This window comes from Phoca vitulina, unplaced genomic scaffold (genome assembly GCF_004348235.1).
Source record: "Phoca vitulina isolate PV1807 unplaced genomic scaffold, GSC_HSeal_1.0 scaffold21, whole genome shotgun sequence".
Taxonomy (NCBI): domain Eukaryota; kingdom Metazoa; phylum Chordata; class Mammalia; order Carnivora; family Phocidae; genus Phoca; species Phoca vitulina.
This window is the reverse complement of record NW_022589724.1, coordinates 11,376,081-11,391,609: the sequence shown is the minus strand read 5'-3', so window position 1 is coordinate 11,391,609 and position 15,529 is coordinate 11,376,081. Positions and strand designations below refer to the sequence as shown.

Below are 15,529 nucleotides of genomic sequence, written 5' to 3'. Positions count from 1 at the left end.
GCCATTGACTCATTCAACTTAATTTCAGTGGAACTCCAAAGTCTTTCATATTGGCTGTCACTAAGCCAGGTTTTCCATCTGTGCAGTTTGTCTTCACTGTGTATATGCAGCACGTTCCATCTTATCTTTGTTGAATATTATCCTGGAAGATTAGAAACATTGAGCTGGACCATAAACAGTTCCCCACCCTACAGTTACGTGTTGCTTATAAACTGATGGACGTAGGAACTAAGGACAGTTTTATGGCATTCACAAGATATGAAACTCCCAACGAGGCTACTTCTATAAATCAGTACTCTTTGGGTCATCCAGTTAATAAACCGCTTAAATATCTTTCTATCCTAGCAACATTTTGTCTGCTAAAATCTTACGAGAGTCCTTGTAAAAGAACCTGTCAGGAACCATTTCCAGTTCACCTGTGCCTCCCATGTCTCTACCCATCAACGATCACGACCTGTCAAAACACACAAGATCCTAGTGATCACGATTTCAGGGGTCAGATGCCATTCCTAACTATTTGTAAGTTCCCAGAATGCCCCAGCCGTATCACACTCCAAGCTCTTTGTTCATGTTACTTCTCAGTCTTGAGTGATTCCTTTTCTACTCTTCTCTCATGACTCCTCTCAAAAGCCATTTCCACAGGGAAGCCTTTCCTCCCCTTTCCATTCTTGAGGTAGAATTAATCATTTCTCCTTTAAGCAACTACTGTAGGTGTGAAAGGGCCTATAATGCACCAGGCAGTGGGTGGGGTAAGGAGGGCGGGATGGACACAGATGTGTAAACAAGCAAATGCATGAGCATTGCATTGTGCACCAAGGAAGTGGCTCTAGCCCATAGCATGGTCCTTGAGAATTATGTAATGAAGGACTAAATGTTGATTAGGAGTCATAAAGAAAAGTCAAGATCTTAGGTTAGGTTCTAAGAAATTATGGGTAGTGATGAAAACTCATTCTTTAAATTCATTTATTCATAATATATGTATTTAGTGGTAATCTTCCATTACTTTACAGAAGAACTTTGCTATGATTTTTCATTAGGGAAGAGTAGTTGGTGGAGATTTTCTTTAAGATCAGGGGTCAGAGACCTAACAAAGTGCTGCCAAATTATTAGACACAATTTTTGTATCCTTAAGAGGCTTTGAAGAAGAAGGAATGTTCTGGAGGCAGATGCTTCTACCTCAGAGTAGCTGGGCCCATGAAATAAAGGGAGCATTTTATAGATGGTACAATGGATCCTAATAAATCAGGGATGTCTCAGGTGTTGTTTGTGAACTTCCACCAATGAAATACACTAGCAGCATCAAGGGGCCCACGAAAATAATGATGCATGGTTCAAAGTGTGCAGAGGATGTAAATTATGCTATAAAAATATAAAACATCAGGAGTCTCTATAAATGGAACTTCTACTCAGAGCACATTCTACACAGGAACAGTAGAATCTGGGCACTCAGACCTGGATAATGGATTTTTTAATAATAAATTATGCCTTTAGCATATTGTCTTTATATACCTTCCTATATCCTCCTAGACAGAAGCCATCTAAAAACTTACTAAGTTTGAATTCTAATAGGAAGAGCAGAGCTTATCCATAACAATGAATTGCAGCAGACCCTAATTAGAGACTGCACATAGTTGTGAGGGACGTCTGTGAGTATTTCAAGATGACTTCTGTCCATAGCAGGATAAATGGCCCTAGGTAGGGTGAATGCATTAAGTCTCTGCTGATGCTCTACCATTTTCTCCTTGATCTTTCATGAATCTGGCCAGTGAGGGGGACAAACTCCAACCTCTCTATCATAGCAGATTCCTTATAAAGCTAAAAGGGACCTTAGGAGAAATGTTTGCTAACTAATGACTTAAGAATCTTTGCTGAAAGGTGGGTCAAATAATTTGTACTAGGTGACACTGCAATGCAGTTTCCACAGGACATCTGCAAATTATGATCTGCCTCATTTTAAAAAAGAGAAAGGGAAGGCAACAGCAATGTCATGGAAAAGGGTAAGTGTTGGAATCTTGTAAATCAAATTCAGTTTTTTAACTCGGCTGCTTGCAACTGTGTGACTCCAGACAGGTCTCTTAGCCTGTGGAACCACCATTCACTCATCTGTAAAATGAAAAAATTAATATGTCTAAACAGGATTAAATTAGGTGCCTAATTATTTTGGTCCCCTTATCCTTCATTAGTATCAAAATGACAGACGACTCAGGTGTTAGACATTCCTTTAAAATTCTGTCATCTTTCTCTTCAGTGAGAAAGCGAGAATCAAGTTAAGAATGACTCACATGTAATTATTCTAATACTACATACTGTAATATTTTGTTCTCCTTCATTGAGAGAGCACTTGAGAATAATTTACGATTTTTGCAAGTCATCAATCTGTCACCCTCTGTGGGAAAATATCTGTTAAATGCATAAAGAAAGACTGAGAGTTATTAAGCAAAATTGATTCATACTTGCAGAACACAGCTCGAAATGCTAACACTTGGTTGGGTAAGAGTTTAGGAAGCCCTGGAGACTAAAATTACAATCATTGCTTTAAATTTCACTGAATACAAGTAAGTGCATGAGTTATGTGTGGGCTACATATGGTTCATTAGCCCTTTTGTTTCAAAGACTAGTGATAAAATCAACCAACTAAAACCATCTATAGACAGATGATGTTTTAAATTTAAACCAAGTCATTTTTATTTTTAAAGAAATGTGCAACAATTTTTAGAGGTCCTTAAATAGCAAAAATTTTAAATCCACTTCCCTTTCTAAACAAGCATTATATTAATATCAAGATGTATTTCTATATCTTAAATGAAGGTCATTTGATCAGTAAGCTCAGTATTCGAGCAGTAAATATTTTCTTTTCTTTCCAAGTTTTTATTTAAATTCCAGTTAGTTAACATACAGTGTAAATTTAGTTTCAGGTGTAGAATTTAATGATTTAACACTTACATACAACACCTGGTGCTCATCACAAGTGCACTCCTTAATCCCCATCACATATTTAACCCATCCCCCCCGCCCACCTCCCCTCTGGTAACCATCGGTTTGTTCTCTATAGTTAAGGGTCTGTTTCTTGGTTCTCCTCTCTTTTTTTTTCTCCCCTATGTTCATTTGTTTTGTTTCTTAAATTCCACATATGAGTGAAGTCATATGGTATTTGTCTTTCTCTGACTTATTTCGTTTAGCATAGTACTCTAGCTCCATCCATGTCATTGCAAATTGCAAGAATTCATTCTTTTTATGGCTGAGTAATATTCCACTGTATATGTATACACCACATCTTCTTTATCCATTCATCAGTTGGTGGACATTTGGGCTCTTTCAATAATTTGGCTATTGTTGGGTAAATACACAGTGGTACAATTGCTGGATCATATGGTAGTTCTATTTTTAACTTTTTGAGGAACCTCCATACTATATTCCAGAGTGACTGCACTAGTTTGCCTTTCCACCAACAGTGCAAGAGGGTTCCTTACTCTCCACATACTCGCCAATACTTGTTGTTTCTTGTGTTTTTTATTTTAGCTATTCTGACAGGTGTGAGGTGATATCTCTTGTAGTTTTGATTTGTATTTCCCTGATGATGAGTGATGTTGAACATCTTTTCATGTTTCTCTTGGCCATCTGTATGTCTTCTTTGGAAAAATGTCTATTCACGTCTTCTGCCCATTTTTTGCTGGATTATTTGTTTTTTGGGTGTTGAGTTACATAAATTCTTTATATATTTTGGATACTAACCCTTTATCAGATATGTCATTTGCAAATATCTTCTCCCAGTCCATAGGTTGCCTTTTAGTTTTGTTGATGTTTCCTTCACTATGCAGAAGCTTTTTTATTTTGATGTAGTCCCAATAGTTTATTTTTGCTTTTGTTTCTCTTGCCCTAATGGACCTACCTAGAAAAATGTTGCTATGGCTGATGTCAAAAAGACTACTGCCTATGTTTTCTTCTAGGAATTTTATGGTTTCAGGTCTCACATTTAGGTCTTTAATCCATTTTGAATGTATTTTTGTGTATGGTTTAAGAAGTGGTCCAGTTTCATTCTTTTGCATGTTGCTCTCCAGTTTTCCCAACACCCTTTGTTGAAGAGACTGTCTTTTTTCCATTGTGTATTCTTTCCTGCTTTATGAAAGATTAATTGACCGTATAATTGTGGGTTTATTTCTGGATTTCTATTCTGTTCCATTGATCTATGTGTCTATTTTTGTGCCAGTACCATACTGTTTTCATGACTACAGCTTTGTAATATAACTTGAAGTCTGGAATTGTGATGCCTCCAGCTTTGCTTTTCTATTTCAAGTTTGCTTTGGCTGCTTGGGGTCTTTTGTGGTTCCATAAAAATTTTAGGATTGTTTGTTCTAGCTCTGTGAAGAATGCTGGTGGTATTTTGATAGAGATTGCATTAAATCTGTAGATTGCTTTGGGTAATATGGACATTTTAACAATATTTGTTCGTCCAATCCATGAGCATGGAATGTTTTTCCATTTCTTTGTATCCTCTTCTATTTCTTTCATAAGTGTTCTATAGTTTTCAGAGTATAGATCTTTTACCTCTTTGGTTAGGTTTATTCCTAGGTAGCTTATGGTTTTTGGTGCACTTGTAAATGGGATTGATTTCTTGATTTCTCTTTCTGCTGCTTCATTAATGGTGTATAGAAACACAACAGATTTCTGTACATTGATTTTGTATCCTGCAACTTTACTGAATTTGTGTATCAGTTCTAGCAATTTTTTTGGTGGAGTCTTTTGGGTTTTCTATATAGAGTATCATGTCATCTGCGAATAGTGAAGTCTGACTTCTTCCTTACCAATTTGGATGCCTTTTATTTCTTTGTGTTGTCTGATTGCTGTGGCTAGGACTTCCAGTACTATGTTCAATAATAGTGGAGAGAGTGGACATCCCTGTTTTGTTCCTGACTGTAGAGGAAAAGCTCTCCTTTTTTTCCCATTAAGGATGATATTAGCTGTGGGGTCTTTCATATGTGGCCTTTATTATGTGAGGTATGTTCCCTCTAACCCTACTTTGTTAAGGGTTTTTATCATGAGTGGATGTTGCACTTTGTCAAATGCTTTTTCTGTTATCTATTGAAAGGTCTTATCCTTTCTTTTATAAAAGTGCTGTATCACATTGATTGATTTGTGAATATTGAACCACCCTTGCAGCCCAGGAATAAATCCCACTTGATTGTGGTGAATGATTCTTTAATGTACTGTTGGATTCAATTTGCTAGGATTTTATTGAGAATTTTTGCAGCCATGTTCATCAGGGATATTGGCCTGTAGTTCTCTTTTTTAGTGGAGTCTTTATCTGATTTTGGCATCAAGGTAATGCTGGATTCATAGAATGAATTTGGAAGTTTTCCTTCCTTTCCTATTTTTTGGAATAGAGAAGAATATGTATTAACTCGTCTTTAAATGTCTGGTAGAGTTCATCTGTGAAGAGATCTGGTCTTGGACTTTTGTTTGTTGGGAGTTTTTGGATTATTGATTCAACTTCTTGGCTGATTGTTCAAGTTTTCTATTTCTTCCTGTTTCAGTTTTGGTAATTTATATGTTTCTAGGAATTTACCGTTTCTTCCAGGTTGTCTAATTTGTTGGCATATAGTTTTTCATAGTATTCTCTTATAATTGTTTGTATTTCTGTGGTATTGGTTGTTATTTCTCTTCTCTTATTTGTGATTTTATTTATTTGAGTCCTTTGTCATTTCTTTTTGATAAGTCTGGCTAGGGGTTTATCAACTTTATTGATTTTTTCAAAGAACCAGCTTATGGTTTCATTGATCTGTTCTATTGTCTTTTTTAGTTTCTGTATCATTTAGTTCTGCTCTATTCTTTATTATTCCCTTCCTTCTGCTGGTTTTAGGTTTTTGTTGTTGTTGTTCTTTTTCCTTACACCCTTTAGGTGTAAGGTTAGGTTGTTTATTTGAGATTTTTCTTGCTTCTTGAGGTACGCCTGTACTTGCTATAAACTTCCCTCTTAGGACCACCACTTTTGCTGCATCCAACAGTTTTGAACTGATGTGTTTTCATTTTCATTTGTTTCCCTGTATTTTTTTATTATGTTTTGTCACCATACAGTACACCATTAGTTTTTGATGTAGTGTTCCATGATTCATTGTTTGTGTATAACACCCAGGGCTCCATGCAGTACTGCCCTCCTTAAGACCCATCACTGGGCTAACCCATCCCCCCACTCCCCTCCCCTCTAAAACCCTCAGTTTATTTCTCGGAGTCCATAGTCTCTCATGGTTAGTCTCCCCCTCTGATTCCCCCCCTTCATTTTTCCCTTCCTTCTTCTAATGTCCTCCATGCCATTCCTTATGTTCCACAAATAAGTGAAACCATATGATAATTGACTTTCTCTGCTTGACTTATTTCACTTAGCATAATCTCCTCCAGTTCCATCCATCTTGATGCAAAAGTTGGGTATTCATCCTTTCTGATGTCCAAGTAATGTTCCATCATATATATGGACCACATCTCTATCCATTCGTCTGTTGAAGGGCGTCTCGGCTCTTCCCTGTATTTTTTATTTCTTCTTTTAGTTCCTGGTTGACCCATTCATTGTTTAGTAGCATGTTATTTGACTTCCATGTATTTATGGTTTTTCTAGATTTTTTCTTATGATTGACATCTAGTTTCATAGTGTTGTGGTCAGAAAAGATGCATGGTATGACTTCAGTCTTTTTGAATTTGTTGAGGCTTGTTTCGTGGCTTAATATGTGATCTGTTCTGGAGAATGTTACATGTACACTTGAAAAGAATGTGTATTTTGGGGATGGAATGTTCTGTTAAAACCATTTGTTCCAGTGTGCCATCCAAAGCCATTGTTGTTGATTTTCTATTTAGAATTTCTATCCATTGATGTAAGTGGAGCATTAAAACCCCCAACTATTATTGTATTATTTATCAGTTAGCTCCTTTATGTTTGTCATTAACTGTTTTATGTATTTAGGTGTTCCCATGTTGGGGGCATAGATGTTTACAATTGTTAGATCTTCTTACTGGATAGTCCCCTTTATAATGATATAGTGCCCTTAATCTCTTGTTACAGTCTTTGGTTCAAAATATAGTTTGTCTGATACAGTATAGCTACTCTGTCTTTCTTTTGATGTCCATTTGCATGATAAATGATAAATGTTTCTTCATCCCCTCACTTTCAAGTTGCAGGTGTCTTTAGGTCTAAAATGAGTCTCTTATAGGCAGCATATAGATGGGTCTTGTTTTCTTATCCATTCTGACACTCTGTGTCTTTTGATTGGAGCATTTAATCCATTTACATTCAGAGTAATTATTGATAGATTTGTATTTAGTGCCATTTTATTACTTGTCATTGTTTCTGGAGATTTTCTCTGTTCCTTTTTGTCTTTGTCACTTTTGGTCTTTCCTTTCCACTCAAAGAGTCCCCTTTAATATTTCTCGCATGGGTGGTTTAGTGGTCATGAACTCCTTTAGTTTTTGTTTGTCTTGGAAACTCTTTATCTTTCCTTCTATTCTGAATGATAGTCTTGCTATCATTGGGTAGAGTATTCTTGGCTATAGATTTTTCTCATTTAGCACACTGAATATCATGCCACTCTCTTCTGGCTTGCCAACTTTCTGTTGAGAGATCTGCAGATAGCCTTATGGGTCTTTCCTTGTAATTTAGGGACTTCTTTTGTCTTGCTGCTTTAGGATTTTTTCTTTATCATATATTTTGCAAATTTAATTACAATGTATCTTGATGTTGGCCTACTTTTGTTGATTTTGATGGGCATTCTCTGTGCCTCCTGGATCCGGATGTCTGTTTCCTTCTCCAGATTAGGGAAGTTTTTGGCTATTATTTCCTCAAATAAATTTTCTGCCCTCTTTTCTCTCTCTTCTTCTTCTGGGACTCCTATGACATGAATGTAATTACATTTGATGGAGTCCCTGAGTTCTCTAAGTCTATTCTCATGATCCATAATTCTTCCTCTCTTTTGTTCTGCTTCCTTATTTTCCATAATTTTATCTTCTATTTCACTAATTTGTACCTCTGCTTCTTCCAGCCTTGTGTTCATTACATCCAGTCTGTTTCCAATCTGTTATTGCATTTTTCATTTGACTGGTTTTTTTTTAACTCTTTTATCTCTGTATTAAGGGCCTCCCTAAAGTCTTCCATTCTTCTCTCTAGCCCAGTAAGTATCCTTATGATTGTTGCTTTAAATTCTCCATCAGGCATATTACTTATATTTGTTTCAGTTAGATCTCTGACCATGACCTTATCTTGTTGCTTCATTTGGGATGAATTCCTCCATCTTGGCATTTTGTCTAAGTCTCTGTCTTTTGCTGTGTGTTCGAAAAGCCTGTTATGTGTCCTGGTTTTGAGAGTAATGGCTTTTTGAAGAAGTGGTCACGTAGTATCCAGGGCCTGGCACTTCAGGTGTGTGCTGTGTGCACTCTGCTGCTGTGTTTTGGCTGCTCTGTCCTTCAGGCCAGTTGTCTGCAGAGGTTCTCCTTGCCTGCATTGGGCAGTGTTTGGTCCTTGGCCAGAGTGCGGTGAGTTTTAACTAGGTGTGCTCTGCTGTGCTTGTTAAATGAGACCTTATACTACTTCCACTAGAACTGAAGCCTCGCAGAACTCTGGCTGGGAGACGTGGTGTGGACAGGGGTTTCTGCTGGTCTTCTGGGGAAGGGGCCCACTGCGCTGGCCCTGAGACACACTTGTCCAAGAAGGGCAGTCCCAGCAGAGCACAGGGGTTTGGGACCTGGTGTAAGCAGGTCAGGCAGCCAGTGTCAGTGCTGTACTGTTAACCGCAAGTGGCTCTGCGTTTATGCTGAGGGGCAGGGGAAGGAGAAGGCACCGACCAGCTCTTTTGTCCCTGGAGAGGCAACTCTGCAAATGCCACCTCTCACAGATGCTCTCTAAGAAGAGCAAACTGTCTCCGCATGTCACCTGGGCATTCCTCAGATGATGCCGTCTGTCCCCCAGCCCCACCCCCAGTCTGCTTGCTTGCCTTCCCTCCAGGAGTAGGGCAGTGCCTCAGGTCTCTGTACCAGCCAAGCCTGCCAACCTTTAAAACTCCAGTCTTCAAGACCCACGGGTTGCAAAAACTCATGAAAATCAACCCCTCTCATTTTCCCAGCAAATGGCTGTGGGGAAGTGTTCTCTGTGTGCATTCCCCTGAACACTCCTTTTTCTCTCACCTTTGTCCAAGACCAGGGCTCCCTCCCCTCCACAACACCCACGATCCTCTCCCCCACACCATGTCTCTGCACTTACTTGTTGTGGCCCCTTCTCTCCCTCTAGTTGTGCAGTTTGCTCTGTCCATCCTCAGGTTGATTTCTTGGGTATTCAGAGTGATTTGATAATTATCTAGTTGTGTTTGAGGGATGACGAGCCTGTAGAGTTCTCCTACTACACCTCCATCTTAATAAATATTATTTTAAAGAATAACAATTAAAAATAGTCATTGTTGGAAAGAGTAAAAAATAAATAAAAACAGAATTACGAAGACGCAAACACCTTTTCTCAAATATTATGCTCAGTTATTGTTCCTTTCCTCCCAATCTCATAGCTATACCCTTGCTGGTCCTGACACCATTGAATGCCTGGCCAATGGCAAATGGAATGGAAGTAACCAGCAGTGTCTGGCTGTCTCCTGTGATGAGCCCCCCAACGTGGAACACGCCTCTCCGGAGACTGCCCATCGGTTATTTGGAGACATTGCCTTCTACTATTGCTCAGATGGTTACAGCCTGGCAGACAATTCCCAGCTCTTTTGCAATGCCCAGGGCAAATGGGTTCCCCCAGAGGGTCAGGCCATGCCCCGTTGTATAGCTCATTTCTGTGAAAAACCCCCATCTGTTTCCTATAGCATTTTAGAATCTGTGAGCAAAGCAAAATTTGCAGCAGGGTCAGTCGTGAGCTTTAAATGCACAGAAGGTTTTGTACTGAACACCTCAGCAAAGATTGAATGTTTGAGAGGTGGGCAGTGGAACCCTTCCCCCATGTCCATCCAGTGCATCCCCGTGCGGTGCGGAGAGCCACCAAGCATCATGAATGGCTATGCAAGTGGATCAAACTACAGTTTTGGGGCCATGGTGGCTTACAGCTGCAACAAGGGGTTCTACATCAAAGGGGAGAAGAAGAGAACCTGCGAAGCCACAGGACAGTGGAGTATCCCCACACCCACATGCCACCCTGTGTCTTGCAATGAACCGCCTAAGGTGGAGAATGGCTTTCTGGAGGTAAGAGAGTAATGAGTGAGTGGCCCGTGGCTTTCATCACTGACAGCCAGCCCCCTGTGGCTAACCTGGAATTCAGAAGCAGGACACTGAACAGATTAACTGTTGAAAAACACAAGTGGCTAGACCTATAGGTAGTGAATATTAGAGAGAAGTTGATAGAGATCAGTAATCCTTTTAATGTATAGCTTTCTACCTTCTGCTGGCATGTAGACATTTGAAGTGCTTTGCAGCAATACCTTAGCCCTAACTATGAAGTTAGAATGAGCCAATTTTTCATATAATATTGTTTTCCTTTGTAGAAGAAGTTATTCCAAGATGGATATATATTTTATAGAAATCAAGGTCTAATGGAACTTAGAGAGATCTAGTATCATTTCTAATTTTTAGACAAAAGATGAGGTGAATCATCCATTCACTATAATGCAGTTATTACAGTTCTCTTTCAGTGGACCTAAAGGTAGTTTCACCAGGACAAAGGGTTCTATCAGATCCACACATATTTTCCTTTCACATTAATATGTGCCTAATCTATTTCCCCAAATCAAGGGCTATTTTAAAAAGACAATATTCTAATTAAACATTATGTAAAAACCCACACATACATAATACCTTTTCTCCTTTATATTCTAAAACAGTAAACACCTTCCAATGTAGTAGTGTTCCATTGGAAGAGAGTATATATAGATAAGGAGGCTTTCTTCATTTAACAAATATCTCTGGAGCTCCTACTAGGTGCCAGGTAAGCATTGGAGAGCTAGTATTCAACAATACAGATTAGGTCTGTGATGGCGTGGCGCTTACATGTGTGGGGGATACCCAAGAAATAATAAGTAAACAAAACAACGAATTACGTCCACTAGAGCAAGAAGTTCACTATAGCGTGCAAGCTAGACTTTTTACCATGATAATCTTTTTAACATTTGCATAACTAACTCATCTTTGGTAGTGCCTAAAAGTGACCTGTAATCATATTAGTCACTTATTTATTTAAGTGTTGAGATCATGAATATTAACTTTTGCTTTAAAAGATAAAATAATTTCCCATCTTTATAGCAGCAATTTTTAAAAGTATGTTAAGAATGAACACAAAACTTTGTACTCTTAGGAATATAACCATGAAAAATATTTTATTTGCTTTTTTTGACAACATTAACAAATGTAGGTTGTATGCATATGTTTCCTTCTCTGTGGTTAAAGCAACAAACGAGAGCATTGCTTTGGTGAGCAAGATGTTTTTGAACTTACTAAGTAATTTATAATTTTGGGGAGTAGTCTACCGAATCATCAATTTAAAACTATTGATCTTTTACTTATTATAGGCTCAGCCTTTTGGTAGGCATTTCTGCAATAGGGATTACGTAATTTGACCTGTCCTTTTCACTTACTAAAAATAGAATAGACCTGATGAAAAAAAACATAAATCTTTATTTGCTTATGTCTTAACTGATTTGTTTTAACATAGGCATTTTAGTCTATTTTTTATTACTATTTAATGTATTTAGTTAATTATTTGTTATACAAATTATACTTAAGTGTTTTCTCCCTATTATACAGCATACAACTGGCAGGATCTTTGAGAGTGAAGCGAGATATCGGTGTAATCCAGGCTATAAGTCAGTTGGAAGTCCTGTATTTGTCTGTCAAGCCAATCGCCACTGGCACAGTGAATCCCCTCTGTCGTGCATCCCTCTCAACTGTGGAAAACCTCCCCCGATCCAGAATGGCTACATGAAAGGAGAAAATTTTGAAGTAGGGTCCAAGGTTCAGTTTTTCTGTAATGAGGGTTATGAGCTTATCGGTGATAATTCTTGGACGTGCCAGAAATCTGGCAAATGGAATAAGAAGCCAAACCAGAAGTGTGTGCCTGCCAAGTGCCCAGAGCCTCCCCTCTTGGAAAACCAGCTCGTCCTGAAGGAGTTAGCTACTGAAGTAGGAGTGGTGACATTTTCTTGTAAAGAAGGACATGCCCTTCAGGGGCCCTCTGTCCTGAAATGCTTGCCATCACAGCAATGGAATGATTCTTTTCCTCTTTGTAAGATGGTTCTTTGCCTCCCACCTCCCCTCATTTCCTTTGGTGTCCCCGCTCCTTCTTCAGCTCTTCATTTTGGAAGTACTGTCAAGTATTCTTGCGTGGATGGATTTTTCCTGAGAGGGGATCCTACCACCTCCTGCCAAGCTGATGGGACATGGAGTTTTCCACTGCCAGAATGTGTCCCCGTGGAATGTCCCCACCCTGAGGAAATTCTCAATGGCATCATCGATGTACAAGGTCTTGCCTATCTCAGCACAGCTCTCTATACCTGCAAGCCTGGCTTTGAGCTGGTGGGAAATACTACCATCCTTTGTGGAGAAAATGGTCACTGGCTTGGAGGAAAACCCACCTGTAAACCCATTGAGTGCCCAATGCCCAAGGAGATTTCAAATGGCAAATTCTCTTACACGAACCTGCACTATGGGCAGACCATTACATACTCCTGTGACCGAGGCTTCAGGCTGGAAGGTCCCAAAGCCTTGACTTGTTTAGAGACAGGCGATTGGGATATGGATGTTCCATCATGCAATGCCATCCACTGTAATCCCCCACAACCCATTGAAAATGGTTTTGTAGAAGGCGCAGATTACAGCTACGGGGCCATGATCATCTATAGTTGCTTACCTGGGTTCCAGGTAGCTGGTCATGCCATGCAGACCTGTGAAGAGTCAGGATGGTCAAGCTTCATACCAACATGTGTACCCATAGACTGTGGTCTCCCGCCTCATATTGATTTTGGAGAATGTACTAAGGTGAAAGATGGTCAGGGATATTTTGGAGAAGAAGAAGATATGATGGAAGTTCCGTATCTGACTCCTCGCCCTCCTCACCATCTGACAGCAGGGGCTAAAACTGGGGAAAGCACAAAAGGATCTCCTACTACACATTCAGCAAACTTTCTATATGGCACCATTGTTTCATACACCTGTAATCCAGGATATGAGCTTTTAGGGAGCCCTGTGCTGATGTGCCAGGAAGATGGCACTTGGAATGGCAGTGCCCCATCCTGCATTTCAATTGAGTGTGACTTGCCCATTGCTCCTGAAAATGGCTTTTTGCATTTTACAGAGACGACCATGGGCAATGCTGTACAGTATAGCTGCAAACTTGGACACGTTCTGCTGGGCTCCGACATAAGATTTTGTCTACAGAACAAAGAATGGAGTGGTGTTTCTCCAAGGTGTGAGGCCATTTCGTGTAAAACGCCAAATCCACTTATGAATGGCTCCATCAAAGGAAGCAACTACACATACCTGAGTGTGTTGTACTATGAGTGTAATCCTGGGTATGTGTTGAATGGCCCCGAGAGGAGAACGTGCCAACAAAATAAAAATTGGGATGAGAATGAGCCAGTTTGTGTTCCTGTGGACTGTGGGTCACCTCCAGTCTCAGCCAATGGCCAGGTGAAAGGAAATGAATATACATTCCAAAAAGAGGTTGAGTACACTTGCAATGTCGGGTTCTTACTTGAGGGAGCCAGGAGTCGCATCTGTCTTGCCGACGGAAGTTGGAATGGAACCACTCCCATCTGTGTGCCCATCAGATGTGCCACCCCACCGCAGGTGGCGAATGGAGTGATGGATGGCCTGGACTATGGCTTTGGAAAGGAAGTGGTGTTCCACTGTCAGGATGGCTACATGTTGCATGGTGCTCCAAAACTCACCTGTCAGTCCGATGGCAACTGGGATGCAGAGTTTCCTTTCTGTAAACCAGTCAACTGTGGCCCTCCTAAAGATCTTCCCCATGGCTTTTCTAATGGCTTCTCCTTTTATCACGGGGGGCATATACAATATCAGTGCTTTCCTGGCTATAAGCTCCATGGAAGTCCTTCAAGAAGGTGTCTTTCCAATGGTTCCTGGAGTGGCAGCCCACCTTCCTGCCTGCTTTGCAGGTGTGCCACGCCAGTGATTCAAAATGGAGCTGCCAATGGGACAGATTTTGTCTGCGGAAAGGCAGCCCAGATTCAGTGCTTCAAAGGCTTCAAGCTCCACGGAGTTTCTGAAATCACCTGTGAAGCCAATGGCCAATGGAGCTCTGGCTTCCCATACTGTGAACACGCTTCTTGTGGTTCCCCCCCAACGATACCAAATGCATTCATCAGTGCGAGCGGCTCTTGGGAGGAAAATGTGATAACTTACAAATGCAGATCTGGGTTTGTCCTACAAGGCAGTTCAGATCTGGTTTGTACAGAGAAAGGGACATGGAGCCAGCCTTATCCAGTCTGTGAGCCCTTGTCCTGTGGACCCCCACCATCTGTTGCCAATGCAGTGGCCACTGGAGAGGCACACACTTTTGAAAGTAAAGTGAAACTCAGGTAAGACCGTGGCTCTAACGTCTCCAAAGGGTGCAGACAGGAGGATTGTAAAATAGAAAGTGCTAGGTCAAAAATTAAGCTAAGTGGGAAAATACCATCTCTGGATTGCTCTCCAAAAACTGAAGCTTTTATTTATTTTTTTTATTTTTTTAAAGATTTTATTTATTTATTTGTCAGAGAGAGAGCGCGCAAGCAGGGGCGGTGGCAGGCAGAGGGCGAAGCAGGGAGCCTGATGCGGGGCTTGATCCCAGGACTCCATGATCAGGACCTGAACCAAAGGCAGACGCTTAACTGACTGAGCCACCCAGGCACCCCAAAACTGAAGCTTTTAACGCTTGACCTTATTCTATTCATAATTGTTTAGAAATCCATTGGCTACAAAAAATAAACTTCTACATTTTCAGATTGAAGTCCCTAATATAATTATCATGATTATCATATTCTGTTGACCTTCATGAAACCGTGAGATCCTCTAGCTGGCTTTTGCATCTCTTAAGTCACCAGGCTCTTTTTTCTTTTAAACATCATGCTGGTAAATTTCTTTATGATATCACTTTATGGTTATATTCATACAAGCAAATATTGGGGAAATAAGGCAAAAGCTGAAGAATTCAGGTCAAAAAGTACGTACCTTCATTGATCAGTATATATAGCAAGATATCTTAACTAGACTTCCAACCTACGCTATTTGAACAAACTAAACTATTTGATGCACAAATGGTGACTTTTTGCTGTAAAGTTATCTATAATGCATTATTAAAAAGAAATAAGAGAATATGGAATAAATTTATAAGTTAAATTTTTATTGGAATAAATGCCCATAAGATATCTCAACCCTCTAAATCAATTTAGATTTTATTCATGTCTCTGAAGGAATTATGGATTATCCTTCACATATTGGCTTCTTAGATTTTAATAATTCAGTTACTCTTCTTAAACATGTCTATGGTGAACATCTTAGCCCTACCTTCATTTTCTCC

General features: G+C 39.8%; 1 protein-coding gene across 1 annotated transcript in view; it reads left to right on the top strand.

The window, feature by feature from the left end:
* The window catches only part of SVEP1 (sushi, von Willebrand factor type A, EGF and pentraxin domain containing 1), a 192,768-nt gene that overhangs the window by 143,367 nt on the left and 33,872 nt on the right, over nt 1-15,529 (top strand). Inside the window, exons 37-38 of the mRNA XM_032418406.1 lie at nt 9,531-10,203; nt 11,758-14,549. Of these exons, the coding sequence (XP_032274297.1) occupies nt 9,531-10,203; nt 11,758-14,549 (3,465 nt within the window). The remainder of the gene's footprint in view (nt 1-9,530; nt 10,204-11,757; nt 14,550-15,529) is intronic.